Source organism: Excalfactoria chinensis, chromosome 1, assembly GCF_039878825.1.
Source record: "Excalfactoria chinensis isolate bCotChi1 chromosome 1, bCotChi1.hap2, whole genome shotgun sequence".
Taxonomy (NCBI): Eukaryota; Metazoa; Chordata; class Aves; order Galliformes; family Phasianidae; genus Excalfactoria; species Excalfactoria chinensis.
In genome coordinates this window covers 33,657,029-33,679,186 of record NC_092825.1, presented here as the reverse complement: position 1 = coordinate 33,679,186, position 22,158 = coordinate 33,657,029, and the positions used below count along the sequence as shown (strand labels likewise).

At 42.8% G+C, this 22,158-nt stretch overlaps 1 protein-coding gene across 1 annotated transcript; it reads left to right on the top strand.

Annotated features, from left to right (window-relative positions):
* Window positions 1-1,026: 1,026 nt before the first annotated feature.
* On the top strand, window positions 1,027-21,088 carry BEST3 (bestrophin 3). Its single transcript, XM_072351038.1, has 10 exons — window positions 1,027-1,095; window positions 4,681-4,850; window positions 6,613-6,707; window positions 7,249-7,482; window positions 12,107-12,261; window positions 12,948-13,025; window positions 13,422-13,574; window positions 16,986-17,066; window positions 18,017-18,168; window positions 20,179-21,088. The coding sequence occupies exons 2-10, from the start codon at window positions 4,699-4,701 to the stop codon at window positions 21,086-21,088; spliced, it is 2,010 nt and encodes a 669-aa protein (XP_072207139.1). The 5' UTR covers window positions 1,027-1,095; window positions 4,681-4,698.
* The last annotated feature ends 1,070 nt before the right edge of the window (window positions 21,089-22,158 follow it).

Sequence of the window (22,158 nt, the reverse complement as noted above, 5' to 3'; positions counted from 1 at the left end):
TCCTGCAACTGCCAATGAGAAGAAAGGCAAGCAGTGACAGAGAGTCATTTGCATTCAGAGAGAGTTTTAATTAAATAAGTGCTCTTGGATAGTTTTGTGCCTTATAATGGGGCTGAGGCAGGGGGAAAGATCTTTCATCATAAAATGTATTAAGTGTATAAATCTTGCTTACTCTGTCCCCCTGTGACTTTTTTTATTTATTTCATAGTCACATTATTCCATTCTCCATAGAGATTTATGTCAGAGTTTTATGACATCTCCTGGGCTTTCAGTCTGTCACCTTTTACAGCTGCCTCTTAATGCCACGAGTCATTAAAGAGGGAGTTCATCTCATTTTGCAGAGGGGAAGGGGGCAAGTTCCCTCCAGCCACACAAAGGCTGTTGTGAACAGGTTCGCTGAGCCTGGTAGGACTTCATATAACAGCAACTACGCCTGTTTTGAGGAATGGGTGACTTCTGCAGTGTGCCCGGCTGTTCTGATTTCCCAATTCCAGGTAGCAGGTCAGCAAACGTACAGCAATGACTCACAGGGGTGATCCAGGAGCAGCTGTGGCACAACCCCCATTTTGCCCCATATTTGCCCAGGTTATCCAGTCTTCCTGTTTAGGTGCAGTCCGTACCATTCCCTAATGTTCTCTGCAGGACTAAGCCAATATTTAAAGGTCACAGTGGAAAATGCTCCGTGTCTGTCCCACTCTGGGACAGGAAGTAAAACGAAGAAAACGGGAGGTACCAGCCAAGCCACGGCAAGACTCTGCACCCAAATGAAAGGGGTCCTTCCGACAGCAACCGGCGTTATAATTATAGACTAGAAAAGAGCAAGATCAGCAGCTGCCGCTGCTTGCGTTTGTTCCCTGTGTAACTGACAGGACAGAGGACTTGGCAAAAACAGCCTTCCAGAAGTGGAAAGTCATTTTAACCCCTGTGCTTGTCAGTCCTCTCTTCCCGGGACTGGGTGGAAGCAATCCCCTGCTCCAGGTTACGGAAAGAGCGCGGGACGACAGCAGCCCAAGGGGATCTCCGTGTGGGACATCAGAACAGGAGGAAGGGTCTGGGATTTGCCTTCGTGCCTAGATTGCCAGATCCACGCAGCAGGTCAGTGGGCACAGAGTGTAGTCGGCGTGCTTTCATATTTGGTCAGCGCAAATCTCTCTCTCTCGCTTGTTTTCTCTAATATAATGTACTCTCATATATCAGATAACACAGTGACAAGGGGTAGGTCTATACAGAGGCGCTATTTATTTATATGTTCTGTAATGTCCCTTTAATGGTCAGTTAGGGAGTACTGACTGCTGTTATTTTTTACTGTGGTTTCTCTCTGAACACTAATGCATCCTGAAATTCTCAGCCAGGCAAAAAAAAAAACATTTACATTTGGTCTCAGTATCAGTAGGAGAAAAAAAATCCTTTTATTTTTAGGCACTTATGGCTAAAGGCTTCTGATGATCTGAGCAAAAGCGAAATGCTTTATAACTCACGTTTCAATCCAGGCTGGAGAAAGTTTCCTGAGCCAAAGGAAAAGCAATGTCACAGATGTGAGCCAATGCATCTGCTGGCACAAAAGCTGTATAACTTGTGTCATGTCATCAAAACCCTCAAATCCAAACCAGCAGAAAGCCTAACCCAGTATCTGCTGATGATGGCAGGGCAATGCGATTGATAGGAAAGTCCATAGCAGCAGTTACTGTGGTGTCTGATCCAAAGCTCTGTCCCTCTGTGCCCCAGCCAAGATAGGCAGGAATGTGCTGGAGGCGTCGGGATCCTTTGCTCTTCCTGTCAGACTCAGCTTTAGCTTTTTAATTTCCTGTTATCATGAGTAACGCTGAAAAGACTCTCAGGCAGATGCTGCCCATGCCCATGAGTTGAGACCACCAGACAGGAGTCAGCCATAGTGCCAAGATTTATATGAGAATTTGCCACATAAATGTGGGTGTGCTTTACCCCAGTGAGAGTAGCTGTTCATGGAGGAAAAACACAAGTGTAGACTTAAATCTGTGCTTTTTGGTGTTGTGAGATCTAAGCTGACAGGCATGTTGCTGTCTGTCATGGCTTCCTATAGTCCAAAGCGATCTTCAGTCACCTAACATGACCTAATGTATATTTTAGGACATTACATTTCACCCTGAATCCCCCGTATGAACCCAATGAGAAATGTTCAGTAAAGCAATTGCTTAGCAGGGACATAAAATGCAGAGTGTTCCAGGTCAGGAAAGGAAAGAAAACAAAGGCACCGCAGCCTGAAACTTCTGTAAGAGTTCCATTTCTATTTGCCCCATTCCAGGGGCAGAAATAAAACTTTGCTGGTATCCAGCACCTCCTAAACTCATGTGAAGATTTTCTGCTCACAGCCAAGGGCTTCAAACAAATTGCTAGGAGAGACGGCAGGAATCTGATTAAGTGGAATGTGGCCTCTGGAATTAAGCAGATACATGGCAGAAAAATCACCTCTCCCAGTTTAACAAAGGGGAAAATATTTAATCTGGAATATGGTTACCATTACAGCTCTGAAGCTGTAGCCAAAATCCACCCTTTAGGCATTTCCAGGTAGGAGCTGCTGCAGGTCCTCAGAGGAGGTGAACCCAATTTGTCCAGACAACTACTGCTAATTTTTGGCACCATGCAGTTGCTGATGCTTCAGAGGAAAGCCAAGGAAGACACGCTACATACACAGATCTTAGTGGTGGGGAGGAAAGTGGAGGAAGAAACACAGCCCTGTGCCCAGTTCAAGGCAGTGGCAGTGATGGTGGTTTCTGACCCCTATAGGCAGAAACAGCTGTGGGTTTGATGTGGATCACTGTCTTCCTGCACATCTGCAGTCCTTTTCCCTCCATGGTCCATGACAGAGGGGAATGAACACAAAATTTCCTAGATACCTTGACACCAGAGGAGACCACTTCCAATGTTCGATTGCCTCCTCTGTCAAGAATTTATCTTTTACTTCAGACTGCATTTGTCTGTCTTCTCCTTCTGTTCCCTGCTCCTTGCAAGGGTACCAGCCCAGCTATAAGTCATCACATTATCAGATATCTTGTCAATATCTGTGCCTCTATACAGTTTCATTATGAGCTGTGGGTAGAAGGGCAGAAGGATGCTTCACTATATTGTTTGAACACGCAGTTTGTCTTTCACAGGCAAGGGCAGAATTCTCCTACAGCTATCTCAGGACACGCTGTGTGCACTGACAATGTTTTTTACCCTATTCCTACCCTATAGTTTAGCCACAGACTTCTCTCCATGCCCATAAAGCCCTGTTTCTGCTCACAAACGGAGATCTCCACTTCCATTTTCTTAAATGTTGCATCCTGACCACAGGCTTCCCAGCAGAAGGGCTGCTTGCTGCTTGCCAGGCAGTCAGCTTGGCTCCTGAGATGAACTTTCTGGAGTTCAGTGGACAACAACAACGAAATTGAAAGGGATGTGCCAAGTCCTAGAAGCAGGAAAGCTATCATTTGGATGCTAGGGAATAAAAGCTATGCTACTCAAAAAGAAAAAAAAACACCAAAAAAACAAAAATCTCAGAGCCCAGGCTGGCAAACTCAAGCAGACATTCGGCACATGGGAACAGACAGTCTGTCAGTAATAGGAGGCTTATGGTGTCTTTTCTCTGCTGATTCCCCGATAAGTAAAAGAAAAAGTGGCACTTTTACAGCTGAATGTTAATGGCCTGTTTTTATGCTCTGCTCTGCATAGGAGATGCAGCCAAACTGCATTAAACACTATCTAGCCATCAATTAACTGTGGGTTCATATTTTGTTCTGAGAGTCAGTGACCTATGCTGGCACCAAGAAAATACAGACAAGAACCACATTTAGGCAAGTGTCTACACAATAACTACCTTGAGGCTTTGCGCTTGTCTTGTTTGCTCCCTTTCTTAAGTGCTGTACAAAACTGCTGTCATCCATATTTGGAGTTTTCTGTAAGCACATAAAAGCTGCTGTAGCATCCCTATGCTCGGTAAGCAAGAATGAACACCAGAGCGTATTTACCTGTATGCTTTTGGCACTGCTCTAATTAGGCTGTGGGCCTGAGCAACCTCGTGGCTCTTTGCACGGCCATGCAATGCCAAAGCGGAGTGGTGAACATGTCTGGCTTCCAAGGAGCAAAATAACAGGGCTCCCCAGACACCCTCAGCTGCTGTCGTAACTGCTAATGAAAGAGGCTGCCTCCAGATCTCATTTGCTTCTCGATGACCATAATTACCAAAGCCAGCTAAAAATAATGGCTGGGGAGGAAGGGGCATTTATGAATTTCAGCTTTGCTTCTGTTGCTGGAGCGCTGCAAAAATTTCAAGCAAATTTACTTTCTTTTCTCTGCTTGCACCAGAATGGAGCAAACTGTGGAGTACACAAAGGCTTTGGAGGTGTGATACATCCCTTCTGGCACTGCTGCTGCCACCCAAGGTTTGGCACAGGCTGTGCTTTTGGCCGGTGGCTGGGGCCATCCCTGAGTGCAGTGCTGCATCCACTGACCTGAAGGTCTCAGCCAGGCACAAAACTGCAACACCTCCACACCTCTCTCTTTTTATATATAGAAACACAGCATGTGTATCTGTATACATCTAGCATTATATGTGTGTATGTGCGTGTGTGCTTGTGTATCTATCTATACATGGCTGCATTCAGGTCAGGATATGCTGTCTAAAATGTTGTTGGTTTCCTGCTTCTCTTCTACTGTTTCTAGGCTCAGCCTGCCAAGACGATGACAGTCACTTATTCCAGCAAAGTAGCAAATGCCACTTTCTTTGGATTTCACAGATTACTCCTAAAGTGGAAAGGCAGCATCTACAAATTGCTGTACAGAGAATTTATTGTTTTTGCTACCCTTTACACAGCGATAAGTGTATTATACAGGTACACTCTTTCCAATTCACATCTCATTAAATGTTGTACTGAAGTTTCACACTTCATAGCGTTAGGCTGATAAGTGAGTTGGGGGGGGGGAGGGTACTACAAAGTTGGCTTTTCCTTGGACGTTTCTGATGTCCTCTCATTTCCACATTTACTTTAAATTTCCATAGGAAGCATGTGGAGTGTAAATAAAATACAGTCTATCCTATTTGAAACGTTTAGATGTACTGAGGAACATGGTTTAGCGGGGAAATATTTGTGACAGGTGGATGGTTGGACTTGGAGGATCATGGAGGTCTGTTCCAACCTCGGTAATTCTGTGATTCTATGGTTTGACTGAGCTCAGTCCTTTGCCTGTGTTGAACAATTCTGATGAAGTTAAGCTAAATAAGTTAGCCTGAATTAGTTAAGACAAACAAATGCCCATAGCTATCCCATGATGTCTACCTGGCCGTTATTGTTCTGACAACAAGCCTGCCTCTCTGCTCTGAGTGATGAGAATAGGCCTTTCATTCTGCTTGTTGTAGTTCTACAGCCACTCAAAGGTAATTTCACTGATGACACAGAAAGGAATAATTTGAAGCAGAGGTTATATTTAGTCTTTTCTCAGGAACTGTGAGGTTTTCCTTCAAACTAGAAGAGAATGCCAAGCTTTATTTTTAAGGACCTAATCTAGCAAGACTGCATGGAACATGGCTGCAGTTATTGCCTGTATGCAGCACAGCACCAGAGGAACAGCCCCTTATTCTACCGAGGTGTGAGTTAAGCAGCAGCAATGCATCAGTTAGTGCGGGGAGCCTTTAACTGATGAAGTGCACTAACATCAGTATCAAAATCATGATTCAGCTCTCACCTTGATCTGTAATTCTAGGGTTTTCTATCTAAGGATAACGAAGAAAATTAGCATCTGTTTGCCTATGTTTAATCAACAACTTGGCAACACATTCAGTGGTCTGTTCCTGTGTACTCAGAAAGAAAATTACAGTGTTAATACATTAAAAAACACCACTGAAGTCTGACATTTATTAAATCAACTAGTTTCACCAAAAAGTTAAGCAATTATAAACCATAGTAAATATGGTATGGGAAGCATTTCATATGCACTTTAGACTTTACTACAGAACCATAAGAAAATGCACTAAATATTTGCCGAGTGAAATGAAAGAGTAGCTGTAATACTCATATATCCAAATAAAATAATGGCTCATATTTTTGTATTTCATTAGATAACTCTTGCTGTGGGAAGAAGCTGCTGGGCTCCTCTCATTTTCTACTATGCAGTGAATCTTTTCCCTGCTGTGAGATAGGCACTGTTGCATTTTCCTTTTGGTGGATAAGCAGAATTTTGTGGGAGTAAGAGCAAAAACTGCTGCAACTATGTGGCATTTTCAAATAACAGCCAGTAGAGACTGGTAACCTTTTGCAATTCAGGCAGACCTGAGCATTTTTATTAAGTAGCTCTCTGGAAACAGGAGAGCAAGCTTTGCTTGCTGACTCACCTCTTACTGTCATCATTGGCCTAGATGGGACAGCATGCTAGTTCTCAGTGTGCGCTGATTCTAATTAGTAGTGCTAGTTGAATTAGGAAACTACAAAGACAAGAGAATACTATTATCTTCTCCAGTTTCATTATTACATGCTACAAGTGTTCAGCACTTTAAGAATCTGCCTGGAGACATTAGCCAAGCTTGCTCTCTTGTATGTGTTTGCACTCTGTAGAGCCAGAATGCTACAAACGGACATATACATTTTATTTTTGCTGCAGATTTTTTCTTACAGGAAGCCAAAAACGGTTCTTTGAAAAATTATCAATTTACTGTGACAAATACGCTGAACAAATCCCAGTAACTTTTGTGCTTGGTAAGTACTGGTTACATGTGAAATTATTCTCCAACACAGGCTCTGTTCAGGCATCTTGTTAATGCTGGTGCATGGAAGCATTGCAGAGATGAGGGTCATTTGGGAGTTTAAAGAAGATCTCCTTAAAGTCAAGTTGCTTTTGTCACATCAGCGTTTATGCTCAGTTCTTAATGTCCCAACGAAAAGTATTTTCATACATATATATATGTGTATAAATATATACAGTGCCCACTAACACTGATACATGGTGCCTGACCTTTCAAAGCACTAAATACACTCAACATTTACTACAGAAGAGAAAATCTGGAAGTCTGTGTTAACACTGTATGAGATACTCAGCTGTAACAGGCCACAAAGTTGCAGTGTCTACTAAATAATAAGTTTTTTGCATACTGTTTTTGACTTGACTTACTGCATTTATTCTGGTACATGGAGCATCTTAGTGATGTGAAGGACACTCTACAATCTAAATCAAAGTAAGCTAAACTGAAGCACTGAAAGGCACTGATAGGCACTGAACAATTTTCCTCCTCACACACAGGTTTCTATGTCACACTGGTGGTGAATCGCTGGTGGAACCAGTTTGTGAACTTGCCATGGCCAGATCGACTGATGTTCTTGATCTCCAGCTGTGTCCAGGGGAGAGATGAATATGGCCGCTTGATCAGGAGGACTCTAATGCGTTATGTGAATTTAACTTCTCTGCTGATCTTTCGCTCTGTGAGCACGGCTGTGTACAAAAGGTTTCCCACCATGGACCACGTGGTGGGTGCAGGTACTACTGCGCCCTTCTCTGAGAATTTCTTACTATCCCACACAAGTGGGGGCACGGGGTAGGAAGGTGTTTGCTTCATATAAATACTGAGCAAGGCTTCATTTTCTCTCTATAGAGATTTGGTGATCTCCTCCAAATAGCAGAAGTCACATTTTTACTGAAAATCTTACATTTCTTAAAATAATTCCTTTGGCACAGATTAGTAAGCAAAGTTGTAGCAAGTTAAATTATGCAGCGTGTATATATATATATACAAATTCAAATGTATGCAAGGAGCTTTGGGTGTTGAAGAAAAGAAATCCAGGCAGAATGCAGAATGCATTTGTCTTACCATAAGAAATCATTTGTGTTTTCACCCCATTTTCAGTTGAATTCAGTTGAAGTTCTCTTCCTTTTGCTTTTCAACAAAATTGTTTACCTGAACCTGCAAGAGGTCAAGGAAGCTTCTGTCACTCTCCCCAGCAATCTGCTTCTAGCACATGCTGGAAAATTACCACATTTCCAACAGGATAATCCAGTTCTGCCTCCCTATTGCTAAAGGCAATCTGTTCTGAAAGAGACAAAATTGTAGGCTGGAAAACAAGAGTTATTTGGGGGTTTTGGGGTTTCTTTTTTTTCCCCTGTACATTGGAAAACATCCTAGTACAAACAGCATAACTAAATATTGACAGTATAGGCATCTTGGTGGATTTCAGTACAGATTGTGTAGACTCATATATACTGTGCCACAGAATTTTTGTTGATGTGGTATTGAACACTTGAAGGTAGATATCACTACTACTAGCACCGAATGATTAAGATAGTACTCTGCAGTTATCCCCTCCCTAATTCCCTATGGGATTATATAACAGGCTGCAACATTTAATATGAACGTTAGTGGCAGAATGTGATACTTACAGAGCAATCATCACTGAAACAACTTGTGCCGATTTTGCATTTTGTTCTCAAACTGAGAACCACCAAGATATATGTACTGCTACACATTGCCCTTCTCAGCAAATGAACTGCTTAAATTCGTAGTTTTAAATCTGAGAGCAGTATTATGATGATCTAGTCTGACTCATCCACAACACGTGGCATAAAAGCTTATTCACCATCTCCTTTTCAAACTGCAAGTTCTGACTGAACTATAATACCTTCTAGGAATCTGAGCAGCCCTGATTTAAAATTCATCTGAGTACAATGGAGAATAAACAGATCTGACATTCACCATTGTGAACTCGGTGTTGAAAAGTGAACTTTCATTCCAAGTCTGAACTTGCATACAGTCATCTTCTAAGTCATTGGATTTTTAAATAGGTTTGGTTGTTGTTGTTGTTGTTGTTGTTTAAATTAGATAAAATCAGTGTTTCCTATCAATAGCTACTTATTAGCAGAGTGTATAGAGGCTTGAGAAAACTTACAAGATTGGACTTCTTTATTCTCTCCTTGACAAGGTATGATCTTCATATCTAGATCTTCCTTATAACTCTTTTCTAATCTCTTCTTCATTTTTTAACACTTGTTATGGAACTGTAGGCAGTAGATTGATGTAGATCCTTGGCACTGAGATGTCGAGTACTGTGACACATGCACCACAAGCACCAATGCCTATTAGTCATGAGTTTACAAATCCTGTTAGATGCATGGTAAGAGAGCAATGTTGGATGATCCAGAGTATGAATCTTGGAAAATGTGAGTAATAAGTCAACATCTGGGCAGAGAGCAGCCCAAGACAAGCAGTAGGGAATTACAAAGACAAACATGAGGTATGAGCCCAGGCACATGAGTGCCTACTGCTGATTGAAATTCACAGACCCAGACCGACCACTGGGACGGAGCACCGAACTAGTCCTTCTCACATAACACAGAAACAGAAAGTAGAACTTGTATCTGCTTAACCTTCGTTAGCACACGCTGGGGAGATGTGGGAGATGACTGCCAATCAGGTCCTTCTTCCTCTGACCACAAGATGTTGTAGTTATTTACGCAGATATCTTGAAACAGCCTTGCCTCAATCCATACCATTTTGATGGGAGACCCAAACATTCCATGAAGCACTTCAGGGAGAGCACAAGTGCATTTTTCCAGACAGGGTTATGTTCTCATTAACAATTTTTCCATAAGATTACTTTGGTTGACATTATTCACATTACTGTCTCTTCATTCTTTACTGGTTGTATCACCTGTAAAGATTTTAGTACAGTTTTTTCCCCCAAGCATTTAATTCCCTGTCATTCCTTAGATCATCCTTCTCAAGATGGATCTTGAGATCTCAAGATCTTGGCACAATATTTGCCAAATATTTCCAGATATGGAACTTCCCCCATCTTCCAGTTCTTGTCAAAACCAACATTTTTGTTCAGAATTTCTCAGTTAATTCTTTGAATACTTTTAAATAAACATTAGATGAACGTATTTAGAAGCCATTTAATTTTAATAAATGAGCTTTAATATAATCCCCAGTAATTTTTGGAATAGAAGGTGTTTCCTTATCCAAGCAGTTACAAGAGCTTCTTTACTGCATATTGGTTTTACTGCAGTAATTTTTGCCATCAATTACATAAATCAATAAATGTTTACTATTTTCTAATGTTTAATATTTTCTACTCTCTATTATATATGTCCATCAAAGACAATGTTTAATTTGTATAAATATGAATGTCTTTAAAAATAATGGCAATTTGAATGCTATTGTGAAAATAATGGTGCTTTGTCTTGGTTTTCTGAACAAAAATGTACCCAATTTAAATGGAAAGCTGAACGGATCCCTGGAGCTTTGCTATTCTTCATGTCCCCCTCAGGCTGTGTCCTCGATAATGACTTCCCAGAGTCTCTCCAGGGAATTTCATGCTCCAGACTGTCAATTTTTTTGTATTCTATCTGTCTATTCCAGCATGATAAAAACATCCTTTCCCATCTTGCAGTAAGAAAGCTGGACAGATGAAAATCAAAGACAGCCTGGAAGATTGGCACTCAGGAGTCAGAGCAGCCATAACTAGCAAGACAAATTGATTGCCCAATTTTTTTCTGTGCAACTCATTATGAGAGCTGGCTGCAAACTGTGAAGGGACCTTTAAAAGCTATATCTTATTTTGCTCCTAAGTTACAGGATTCTGCAAAACTGCCATATCTTACTGCTGAACTGCTTCTTCTAGCTCAATGGCAGTGTGTCCTGTCCTTGTACTCCTTCTTGTTACTTAAAGTATTTCATACCTCCTGTGTAGTGCAGTTCCAAATGTACAGTAGTAGCATCGGTCTTATCAGGGTTGCCTCATTCAACAAACCTGTTTTTGCCTTATTCACATTTTTATATAGGAAAAACAACAGTTTACTGAGTTTGTATACAATTATTTTTCACAGCTTCATCTATCATTAGCAACATTAGTAAGAGCAGGCCAACTCTTAAGTTGGAGTCTAGAAAAACTAATGTCTATTCTCAATTCAAAATTGAATCTTCAGAACTCAAACTATTGTTCAAACTTATAATTAGTTGGACGAGTCCCTTATTTTGCATCTACTTTGTTAGAAACTTTGTACTGTTTCAGACTTAATATCAAAAGAACAAAGGAAGTCTTGCATCCATCTGAGCAAAAACTTTGGTTTCCCAGACCTAAAGGTTAATCCAATCCCAGAAAATCTGGGATGTAAGCAAACGAAAATGTGAAATTCCCTTCATGAAATTTCTGAGGTTGTTTTCCTTAGAGGCGTGGTGGAAGGAGCAAATCTTTTTGACCCACAAAGCCCAAGGGGTTGAGGCATCGCTGCAAAAAGCAGGCTGCCTCCCATGCCAATCCCAGACAGCAGAGACTTTGTCAAACACAGCCCTGGCTGCCCTTGGCGTTCCTTACAACAGAGGGAAGCGGGGCTTCACAAGGCCAAGCTGCCTCTGCAGGAAGCACAGTGCCCTCCCAGCGCCAGGCTGGGCAGGCTGCCAGGCAGAACACAGCTTCAATCTGCAGGCCCAGAGCGGGGCCTGGCCCAGTGCGCCGCTAGCAGTAGAACTTCTCTGCATGGCTCCATTTCCTTCCCCTCGTGCCCCTGCATAGCCCCAAAGAAAATATGAAACCTGGCAAAGAAGCATTTCGTTGGCAGAAGGCACGCTCTCAGCTGAGCTCTGTTTCATACATGAGCTTGTATGCTCCATTTGTTGCTCACTACCTTGCGGATTTACCAAAAAATGATCAGAACCAGAAGGTCATCCGACTGCCCTTAGAACAGATGGTGGCATCCTACTAAAAGCCATAATTGCCGAAAAGTGATACTTCATTGACTGATGTTATCCAGTTTCTTATTTTTTTCTAACAGTAGGATATGAAACTAGAAAATAAGCTCGTGGATTTGTACAAGGCTTAATGCTATACGCATCTACAGTATTTCAGCAGTCGCAAAGGAGAGATGAACCATAGCAAATTGTCACATACATTGATTGACGGGGATTGCTTTTCAGGTAGTCAGGGCAAAAATAGTTGCTTCGATCAAGATTGCTGAGAAAATAAATTAAAAAGGAGGCTGCTAGTTAGAATCATAATTGGTGTTTTGCACGGTTCTCTGCGAGTACCAAATAAACATAATCATATATAACATAAGCTGCACTGTCGATGCAGAATAAATTAACTCCTTTTTGTTGTTGTTTTATAAACAGGTTTTATGACAAGACATGAAAGAAAAATATTTGATGACCTTAAGTCTCCCCATCTGAAATATTGGGTTCCCTTTGTCTGGTTTGGAAATTTGGCATCGAAAGCACGAAATGAGGGTAGAATTCGAGACAGCGTGGATCTGCAGACACTAATGAATGTAAGTTGAAAACATAAACCTCCAGCAGACTAGCGTTAAATTGCTATGCAGTAGCTTTTCACCTACGTAACTTGATTTAGAGCACTCAGCTCTCTGGTGTCATCTAAACTCTCTTAGAGACGATCTATAACACTTTTCTGGTGTGCCAGTGTACACTCACACATAGCAGAAGTTCACTGGGATTGTATTTGTATGACTAAGAAGGAATTACTTGAAATAACAATTTGGTGAGTAAAAGCCTCACTGTAAATTCATACTTGGCCCATTACTGTAGGAAAAAAAACAACCCTCTAATCGTTATTTGGCATTTTGAAGATTTTAGTGTCATTTTCAGGGAAAAGCCTCCCTAAATCTTTTATTAAGTGGCCCAACATTACTTTTATAATAAAATGCACTCCCTCCTATATCACTAAGCTGCATATAAAATAGAAACAAAAGATCATTTGTGAAGAAACAGATAATATATTAAGCATTCCAACTCCATAAAGTAAGTGAATATTCAAACATCACAATGAGTGGCTGAGTATTATTATTCTATGAATTTATACGACTCCATCTTATCTCCCTGTCCTTTGGCATGTATAATAATAGACAGTAACAAAATGTTTGTCATTCAGGATTAACGCCATTTCAGTTTGTTGGGATATGTTTCTTCTTTTTCTCTCTCCTTTTTCCTCCCCATTCAGGAAATGAATAAGTTCAGATCTTGGTGTAGCCTTTTGTTTGGCTATGACTGGGTTGGAATTCCTCTGGTCTATACACAGGTACTGAACTGTTTATTTTACACATTTTCTTTGACATACATTTTCCATAAGAGGGGATGTTTGTGCCAAACACCCATAGACTGGACTGGCATTTCCAAGATGTCTGAGGCTTGTTGAGTCCTACTGGAACATTGGCATCTGGCTAAATATTTCAGCCATGTTTAACATGGAGGTGTTTTGAAATCCTTGCATAATCTGGGAGAGCAAGGAAGCTCCAAGATGTTTTTGTTTCCTGGGTCTACCTCCTGGCAGTGATCATGCATCCTCTTTATTTGTAACATTTAGTTCCAGTTTTGTAAATGATATTACAAAAGGCAGTCAAAGGCCTTTGGGTTTGTGATGCCTTATGCATAAGACTGTATTATTGCATTTCTAATTAAGTTTTTCTCTTTGCAGGTCGTTACTCTTGCAGTATATACCTTTTTCTTTGCCTGCCTGATAGGCCGCCAGTTTTTGGATACTGACCAAGGATATCAGGGACATGACTTAGATCTTTATGTTCCAATCTTTACACTGTTACAGTTCTTCTTCTACGCAGGATGGCTCAAGGTAAGCTAGCTTTCTGGGAAGACAATGGGGGAACCCTGCCTACATGAGCTGCTGAAGGCATCGGTGTCAGATTTATGGCACACTAAAATCACCAAGATTTCAGGGAGTTACACCAAAGCTAAATTCAACCCAAAGTGTCCTTGGCTCTAGCAAAATCTGGTCCCTCGATGTGGATTATAAAGGAACAGATGAAAAATTAGAAAAATCTTTTTCCCACTTGGCTATGTAGTGGGCAAATACTTCTGCAGACCTGGCAAGGGCTGAAAGGAACTAAAGCACAATTTCATCATATGATCACAGCCTGCCTTTAGTGTCTGCTGCTAACTAATACGATGCAGCCAATTTAAGGTCTCCAGTTTCATAAGGCTCTCAAACAGTGATAGCTAATATTGCCTACAGTCTCACTGCATAAAAGCGTTCATTAAAAAGAATTATGGAAGGACTTGGACGCTACCCATCGGCCCATTGATGCCTGATTAGTTAACATATTGCTATTGATCTGATAGATGAGTAATTACATCACACACCTCACACTGGTTCTCTTCTTTGCAGTGAGGATCAGGATGGACTAACTGAAAAAAGTTTTGAGTAAAAAGCAAATTTGTACATAAGGGCCTACGTACTTAAAGGTTTCCCCTTGGGATTATTAATCATAGCTGGAAATTTTCATTTTTTTAGGATATAAATGGTACAAAATTGACCCTCTTTAATGCTCCCATTTTTAGAGCTCTTTTCTCACAGCCATCTTAAAATGGTAGGGTAAAAAAAAACTGCAGCATACCAAGCTGTTGGACTGCAGGGGTTTTGCTAGGGATTACAAAGCTCTTCAGAGGCCTGCAGGGTAAGCTTCTCTAGTCCTGCATGGCAGGAAATTGTTGGGGGGGAAAGGAGGATGCAGTATAGGGGCCAGCCTGGAGAAGGGAGAAGGGAGAAGGGAGAAGGGAGAAGGGAGAAGGGAGAAGGGAGAAGGGAGAAGGGAGAAGGGAGAAGGGAGAAGGGAGAAGGGAGAAGGGAGAAGGGAGAAGGGAGAAGGGAGAAGGGAGAAGGGAGAAGGGAGAAGGGAGAGCATCCTGTTGCAGGAGGAGCTCACTGCCCATGGATGGGGACAACTTCACACATGAGCAAGTTGTAGGATCGGTTCTTTCCTTCGTAAAATACCTCTTTGATTTTCATTTGGTTTTGCCACCTGCTTAATTATGTTTTATGTCTAATAGCAAGTGAGATACCTGCAGGCCTTAAATTTCTATATTTTAAAGTGGGTTTCAGCACCAGTTTTCTTTGAAATTATGGATGTGAGGCTTTGTCCCTAGGCACTGCCTTTCAAGGTTGTCCCAGTGGGTTACAAAACTGACCACCCTGACCAGTGCATCTGGAAGCCATGGGGAGATGCTTTCCTCCCCATCAACATCCATCTTTTCCAGTTACAGGCTTCCAGCCAACTCCAGGCAATAGGTACGGAATATCATTATAACAGAAATCTTCTGCATAAGAAAATGAAGAGGAGAAAAAGCAGCTTTTGAAAAACAGAATCATCAGTGTTCCCTCAGACTGCCACAGAGTGCATGTCTTTCTGTTCTGAAGGTTAAAGCTGTTTCCTGCTGAGTGCACAGGCCTTTGGCTGCCAGTGTATGCACAGGGCCAGCATTATTGACTTCCAGTAACTTGGCAATTCCTCAGAGATGAAGGCAAAACTGAGCTCATTCCTCGGCCTCAGGCCTGATTTGTTATACCTGCAGTACAGGGGCAAAGTTTCCCAACACGTGAGACACTGCTAAATCCCTATTTCATTGCTGCAATAGACAGACCATCCAAATACAGGGCTTAGCTGTCTAGCGTTGCATTCCTTTCCAGACAATAGAAGCCAGTGGCCAGGAAAAGTTCTCTGTCCTAACCCTGCTCACTGTTTTTTTTTAGCTCATGGGAGAGGTTTTGCAGTGGAATTTTGGGCAGTAATTCCTGGGTTAACACTGAGCTGATGCGGTGCCTTCCCTGGAGACCCACAGTGCCATTTGCATTCTGCCATATTCCAATTCCAGCAGCTGCGTAGCTGTACCTGAAATGTAATGCCCCAGGGCACACAAACAAGTTTGAGCAGAGGTGTTCCCCTTCTGCTTCTCACTCCTGCTGCCTCCTGTGGGGTTCTCACAGTTTGTCTCCTCAGCATTTCATTCGTCATCTTCCACCACCAGCCAAGGAGAGTCAGCAAGCAGTTATGTAACAGTGTGGTCAAGCAGTCCTTAAACATGAGGCACATGCGAATAAATAGCCAGGGAGTGGCGGCCTTACTATTATAAGTTATTTAGATCGTAGCAGCCCGTAGTGGTCATTTTGCCCAACACCACGTTGAACCTGGGACCTCTCCACTCATTCTGCATGGCCATGACCATCTCCAGGATCAGCAGTGGCATCACTAGCTTAAAAAGACAAAAAGAAGGGGAAAAATGCGAAGAAGGGGAGGATATTTAACATCAGTTCACCAAGAGAAATAAGTAGCGTGAATTTCCTACAGCTGGTTGTCTGTCTGGTTTTTTTAGCATTCCTATTTCAGATTTTTCTTCTCAGTGATTTCATCCCCACAATGTTTTTTGGGTGATCATGAGGGCTGGGGCATTCTCCAGTTATTTTTCCACTTATTTAGGCCTTAGCAGATAGAAGGTAGGCAAGACAAGGGGCAGTCCAAGAGTTTTCCTTCCCCTGAGGCACTTCACCATGGAGCTGCCTGAGCTCCCTGAGCAGTCGTGTCCTCCACAAAATGGTCTTTACCCCTTAATCACTTCATGTGCAGAAACAGAAACCTCCAGGCTGAATTAAAGGACAAACTCAGACACCATCTCTTGGCTTTGGCTACCATGACAAATGACTTTCACTGGAGCCAACGCTCCATTGGTAGGCTGCTTTCCTCAAACCTTGAGAGAGATGCAGTTAGCATGACCTCAGGTCAATCAGTAGCAGCCAGGGGCTGGTGTCCAGGACTTGGGGATGGGCTGTCTTCCATCCAGAAGACTCCAGCTATGTTGAAATATTAAGTGAGTGGGCCAGTGGAGTATCATGGACCGTAATGCAATGAAAGAGCCTTCCATTGCTAAATCACTAATGTAAGTCAGCCTGAGAAACAGTGAGGGAAGGTAATGATTATCTCATGTGACAATCACAGCAGCCTAGACATTTCTTAGTTCCTGTAGGCCAGGGCCAACAATCATGACTGACAGCACCAACAAGGCACCAGGGTCTGCATGCACAGGGAAAGCAAGATGTTCCTCCGCTTGACTGGCACCAACATCAAGCTGAAGCTCATGTTATGATTGTAAGTGACAGGCAGGGAGAGAGAGAAAAATCAGATCATATTTGCTCTGAGGCAGCAGTCCTGACACTGCATGTTAACCTCTTTTCACTGTCTCGTTTCCCTCTCAGGTCGCGGAACAACTTATTAATCCATTTGGAGAAGATGATGATGATTTTGAAACTAATTGGTGCATCGATAGAAACTTACAGGTTGCTGTTGTTATTTCTGCTTCCAGCTTTGCGGTATCATAGATCGTCATTACATTTAATTCCCTTTCTTACATCGAGGTACAAATTAAGGGCAATGAGTGTCATTAAAACAAACTCTTTCCCTGAAGGAGTGCCCGTAGCTATGATCCCTGGATTGCATTTTCATAAGCTAATGCATCCTGGTTTGGGTATTTGACATCACTTCTTTTCAGACTAACATGAAAACAGCTGACCTCCAACTCTAAGCTCAACTTATTCCGGGAAAAACAAGTAATGTGGGTCAATCCTGCCAAATCCAAAAGCCGTCTACTCCCATTTAGATGAAAACAAGCTTTGCTAATCTGAATGTCTAACAATTGCAATACTGTATATTAATCTTCCTTTTATAACATCTCTGAGAAGATCCCAAAGCAGAGCCCTGAGGCAGTAAGTGGGACCTGTGGTAGTGTCTTCACTAGAGGCCAAAGAGTGATCTCTGGCTTAATGCTACCTCAGGCTACTGGTGCAAGGGTGTTGCAGAGTCCTTTTGATAAGACTTCTTGCAAGGCCCTAAACATTTGATTCTGAAGGGGTTAAAATGTGGAAGAAATCTATCAGAAACCTTCTCAACCAGTGGAACATTCAGAGGAACAGAACACATTACACAGACTGTCTATTGCAGACTGGGATCACAAGTCCATCTAACCACACCATTGGTGACAAAAGGACTTCAGTCCCAAAGAAATATCTTCACAGCACGAGACTCAATTTGCAATAAAATTCAGACTTCCACAGGTGTAGGAAAGTATCGAGGTTGGATTTTAGTAATACTGAGTCTCTTCACAATGCCCAGAGTTCACAGTTTAGTATAAAGGGTCTATAAAAAAACCATTGAGCTGAGGAGTACAAAGCAGGTTACTTTGTATGCTGTAATATATTGAAGGTGACATGATTTATGCAAAAAATCTAAGGTCTCACTTCTGGCGGTGGATGAGATGCACATGAACTTACCGAGAATGGAGAGAGATATTTACTGGAACGATTCTTCCGCCCGGCCGCCCTACACAAAAGCAGCTGCTGATTACTGCATTCCTTCATTCCTTGGATCAACGATTGAAATGGGGTGAGTGGCACAACAGTCCCTGCTGCCACAAGCAAGATTGCCAAGGATGCAGCCCCCACCTTCCCAGCTGAGGGATGCAGGCTGGTACCAGTGATGGCTGCAGGACCTTCACTGGTCCCCAGTGGCCAGTCTTGCCTATTAGCATTCATCCATTCAGCTGCCTCAAGAACTGCATTCTGTAACACATAGTTAAGACCGTTTCCATTGGGGGAATGTGATAAAGAGGCGTGGGGCTCAGGGATAGGATGATATTGTGAGTGGGGAAGGTCAAGATTGGAAAGAGTGTTGCTGGGAGTGGATGGGCAGGCTGGTGTTGATGGGAGGATGTCTTTAGCAATCCCTGTGCTCATACAGATTGCACCTCCATATTGCCTAATTAATAACTAGAGAATGCCTGGGGGAAGTGCTCACAGATGTTCTCTGAGTACAAGACAGCATCTGAAGACAGTGACAGACTTCTTAATAATTTTCCTGTTACTATGTCTTCTCCATACATCACCAAACAGCTATGCCTTTGTTTGTTCAAGCAGCAGATGATGGCTGAAATTAGTCCAGATTTTTGAGAAGATAAATAGGAAGAGATCTTAAATGCGGTATGGCTTTTAATTGACTAATAATCCAGGTGAGGAAACCGGACCGGTCAGGATTTATGAAAGGATAAAGAAGAGGAGTTCTACATCATAACCTTTGTTGTAAAGAAATACTGGGAGTCTATAGGACCACCCAGAGCAGTTGGGATCTGTATTAGACTGCAGCGATGGGCCCGTCAGTTTAGAAAGTGTTGAATTGAAGCACTTGTGACATGCTGTGTAAATATCATCCTGCCTAAGCAAAGGCCAGGGCAAGTCAACATTTTTATCTGCGTATGTTTTGAAAAGCAGTACGGTAGCCTTTTTTGTAACTTTATAATTTATCTCTACAAGTTTTCAGTTTTTCAGAAAAAAAATATAAAAATCCAGCCTTACCAAAACAAAAAGTCTTTCTTTTTTTTTAATTCATTTGGCCTTAGAAAACCAACTGAGGTTCTCTCAGCTTTATTTCTCCTATTTTGCCTCCTACTACAAGGAGCAGTGCTTTGTATTGGTTCCTTTTCTCATACGCAACCTTTACAGAAATGCTTTCATTCTGGAAAATAATAACTCTAAATTACTTGAGAGAAAAGATAAATCCATAGAATATAATTTATTTTACTCTAATTACCAAGGAAAAAATAAAAGAATAAACGTTATTAAAAATTGTTCTCAGACTTAATATGAAGCCAACATCCTCATAAATGCACAGTGAGATTCTCTCTGTCCTTCTGTATCAGCGTTGCCACCCTGCTCTCTTCACCTCAGGTTTGGCCCATGTCCTTTTGCAGTCCTTGCCCTTAGGAAAGCTGGATGGACTTATTTGACTTGTCTTCTGAGATGCACCCAGACAGTAGAGTGTAGTGTATGGTAAGGCAGGCAAAGCAATAACTGTTCTCATTAACCACAAAGCTGGGAAGGGAAAGAGCACCAGCTACAGGTGAGACTTTCAGACACCCTGTCATGCCTTGGAATTAAAGGAGGTTTGAGCACCTGAGTCTTTCTATTTTATTTATTTATTTATTTTTGAAACCATCTCACTCTGCTCTCCTTCTTCCTCTACCCTCACCCTAAGCTTAAGCCAGCTGCATGCAGATGCCCAAAGGGCTGGAGCCAAGTATCAAGTGTAGCTACCTGGCTACCTGGCTCCTGACCCCAGTATGAAATGTAGCTCGGTGCCCAGCTGTGCTGTTCCACTGTCATCCTCAGAAGAGACATCTGGAGATGGAGAGCTTCCTGAGTGACCCAGCTGGCCCAAAGGGAAAGGTGCTATTTCCTGGCACCCTCACCCTTCATTCATCCCTTCCATGCCCTTCTGAGGGACACATAAGGGCTTTTGATCCCTAACATTTCTGTCTACCTGACAAGACAGTGAGATATATGTGCATGCAGACTGCACACTTCCTATGTGTAACACCTACTTACCTACTTTATTTGGCAGGCTGGCTGATACTGAATTCCTCTATGGCGAAGAGTGGCCCTGGGAAGAGGAGAAACACCACAGACAACATTCAGTGCTGAGAAGAGTTAAGAGATTTCTCAGCGTCCATGAGGGCCCTTCATCCCCCTCTCACCGGCGCTACAACCGGCAGACGAGTGAGAACTCAGTGTTCTTCCCCGCAGATGAGAAGGGACACATCAGGCGGCTGCAGGAAATGCATACTAGGGGGAGACATTCCACCTCCAGCTTCAAGAAGAAACACGAAGCAGCTGACCGAAGTAGCAGACTTCACAGTAGCAGGGATCTAGGACCTATAAGTGAAACCTCCAGGAATGAGGCACTGCTCGATGACAGTGACACCTCATCTGAGACGAACAAGCCAGTTCCTGAGGTCATCATCACTGAAGCTGGGGAAAAAGCACCTGACGTGCTGGCCAAGACAGCTCTGCAGGCAGAGAGCGCCAAAGTCATGCCAGAAGAGAAGCTCCAAAGGAGCCTAACCGAGGCAGATGTGTCTCTTATGGACCTTTCCTTATTCCCCCAAGAAGTGACTGCACACCTCCCAGATACCGAGATGCATCAGTCACTGCCTAGCATGACAACGGAGCCCAGACACGAAGCCCACAGTAGTAACATAGCTGGTCTCATAACAGATCATGAGAGAAACCTTCAGCGATGGAGCTTACCGAGCTTCCATAGTCCCAGTGCTATGTCCAGTGCTGACTCTGCACCTCCTGTAACAGATGCTGCAACATCTTCACAACCAAGGACTGTGGTAAGTGATGGAAAAAGTGTTACTTCTGCTGCTGCTCCAGAGACATTTGAAATGCACCACCTCTTGGATAATCTGGATACCAAAGAAACAGCCATAGTAGAATTTTCTAGTGAAAACAGTAAAAGAAATCCTTAACAGCACTTCTGTTTGTGGCTCAGCTTCCTGTCTTTTCTTGAAAGTGATTCTCACAGGTGTTTGTTGAAAGGTCCAGAAAGTCAGACATGATGCTCAGGCAAGCCCTGAGCAAGATCCAACAGAGGATGCAGGCACCTAAACATGAGGCACCACAGTATTCCAGGCCACTTGGTCACTGGTTTCAAATTTGTGACCCTGTGAGGAAAACGCAAACTGAGGACTGAGAGCCTCAAAAATGGATTCAAACCAGCCAGCGTACATGGCAGTGAGATGTGTGGGCTTGCCTAGAGGAAACACTAAGATGAAGAATAGCAGAGGTGGCTTTTTCCGCTTTACATGCACCTTGAATATTGCCACGTAATTTGATGGATGCTCCTTCAGATTTAAATCCGTAACACCCTTGTAAGACAACCAACACTTCTGGTTTCTAGCCAAGGAGCTGGAAGGGGAGGTTTGAGCTCAATTCCCACCTCAGCCCACTAATTCCAATACTTAGAGGAATGCTTGAATAAAACAGGCACCTTACTGTGGCTTGAGGGGGGCAAGAGCCTGCTATGCTCCTGCTGGAGCTATGCCACTACAGACTACAGACCTTTAAGAAGATTGGAAGAGACAACATTTCTGATGAACTAGGCATGGGAGGTACGAGTCTTGGTCTGTGCTCCTAAGAGCACATACATAGCTTACCCAGGGGCCATGGCCCTCTCTCAAGAAGGAGAGCAGCAGAGGTAACTGATCTGAGGCCTCCACTCGTTGGGCAGCTGGCAGCGCAGACATAGGAAGGATTTTCAGCAGATGTGGAGAAAATCTGGTCTACTACCTAGCTCTGTCATTACAGGGTAGGAGTTGAGGAACTGTTCTTCCCTCTGAAAGGAGATTTAAGCCAGAAATTGGAAATGATTCTGCTTTTAATTTAAAACTCCCACAGATCCACGCTTAGAGTTCAGTCCCATCACACCTCCTCAATATCTTCCTTCACAAACCTTTCACCATGGAGCGGGAGCAGCCTGGCCAGCAGGTCAGGGGAGGTGATACTGTGCCCAGATGTGGGGTCCTCAGCATAGGAGAGA

Bases quoted from the DNA above. Each gene is read 5' to 3' on its own strand.
- BEST3 (XM_072351038.1), top strand. From the start codon at position 4,699: ATGACAGTCACTTATTCCAGCAAAGTAGCAAATGCCACTTTCTTTGGA. The intron at 12,262-12,947 runs GTAAGTTGAAAA...CTCCCCATTCAG, and splicing joins ATCTGCAGACACTAATGAAT to GAAATGAATAAGTTCAGATC. The intron at 13,575-16,985 runs GTAAGCTAGCTT...TTTCCCTCTCAG, and splicing joins TCTACGCAGGATGGCTCAAG to GTCGCGGAACAACTTATTAA.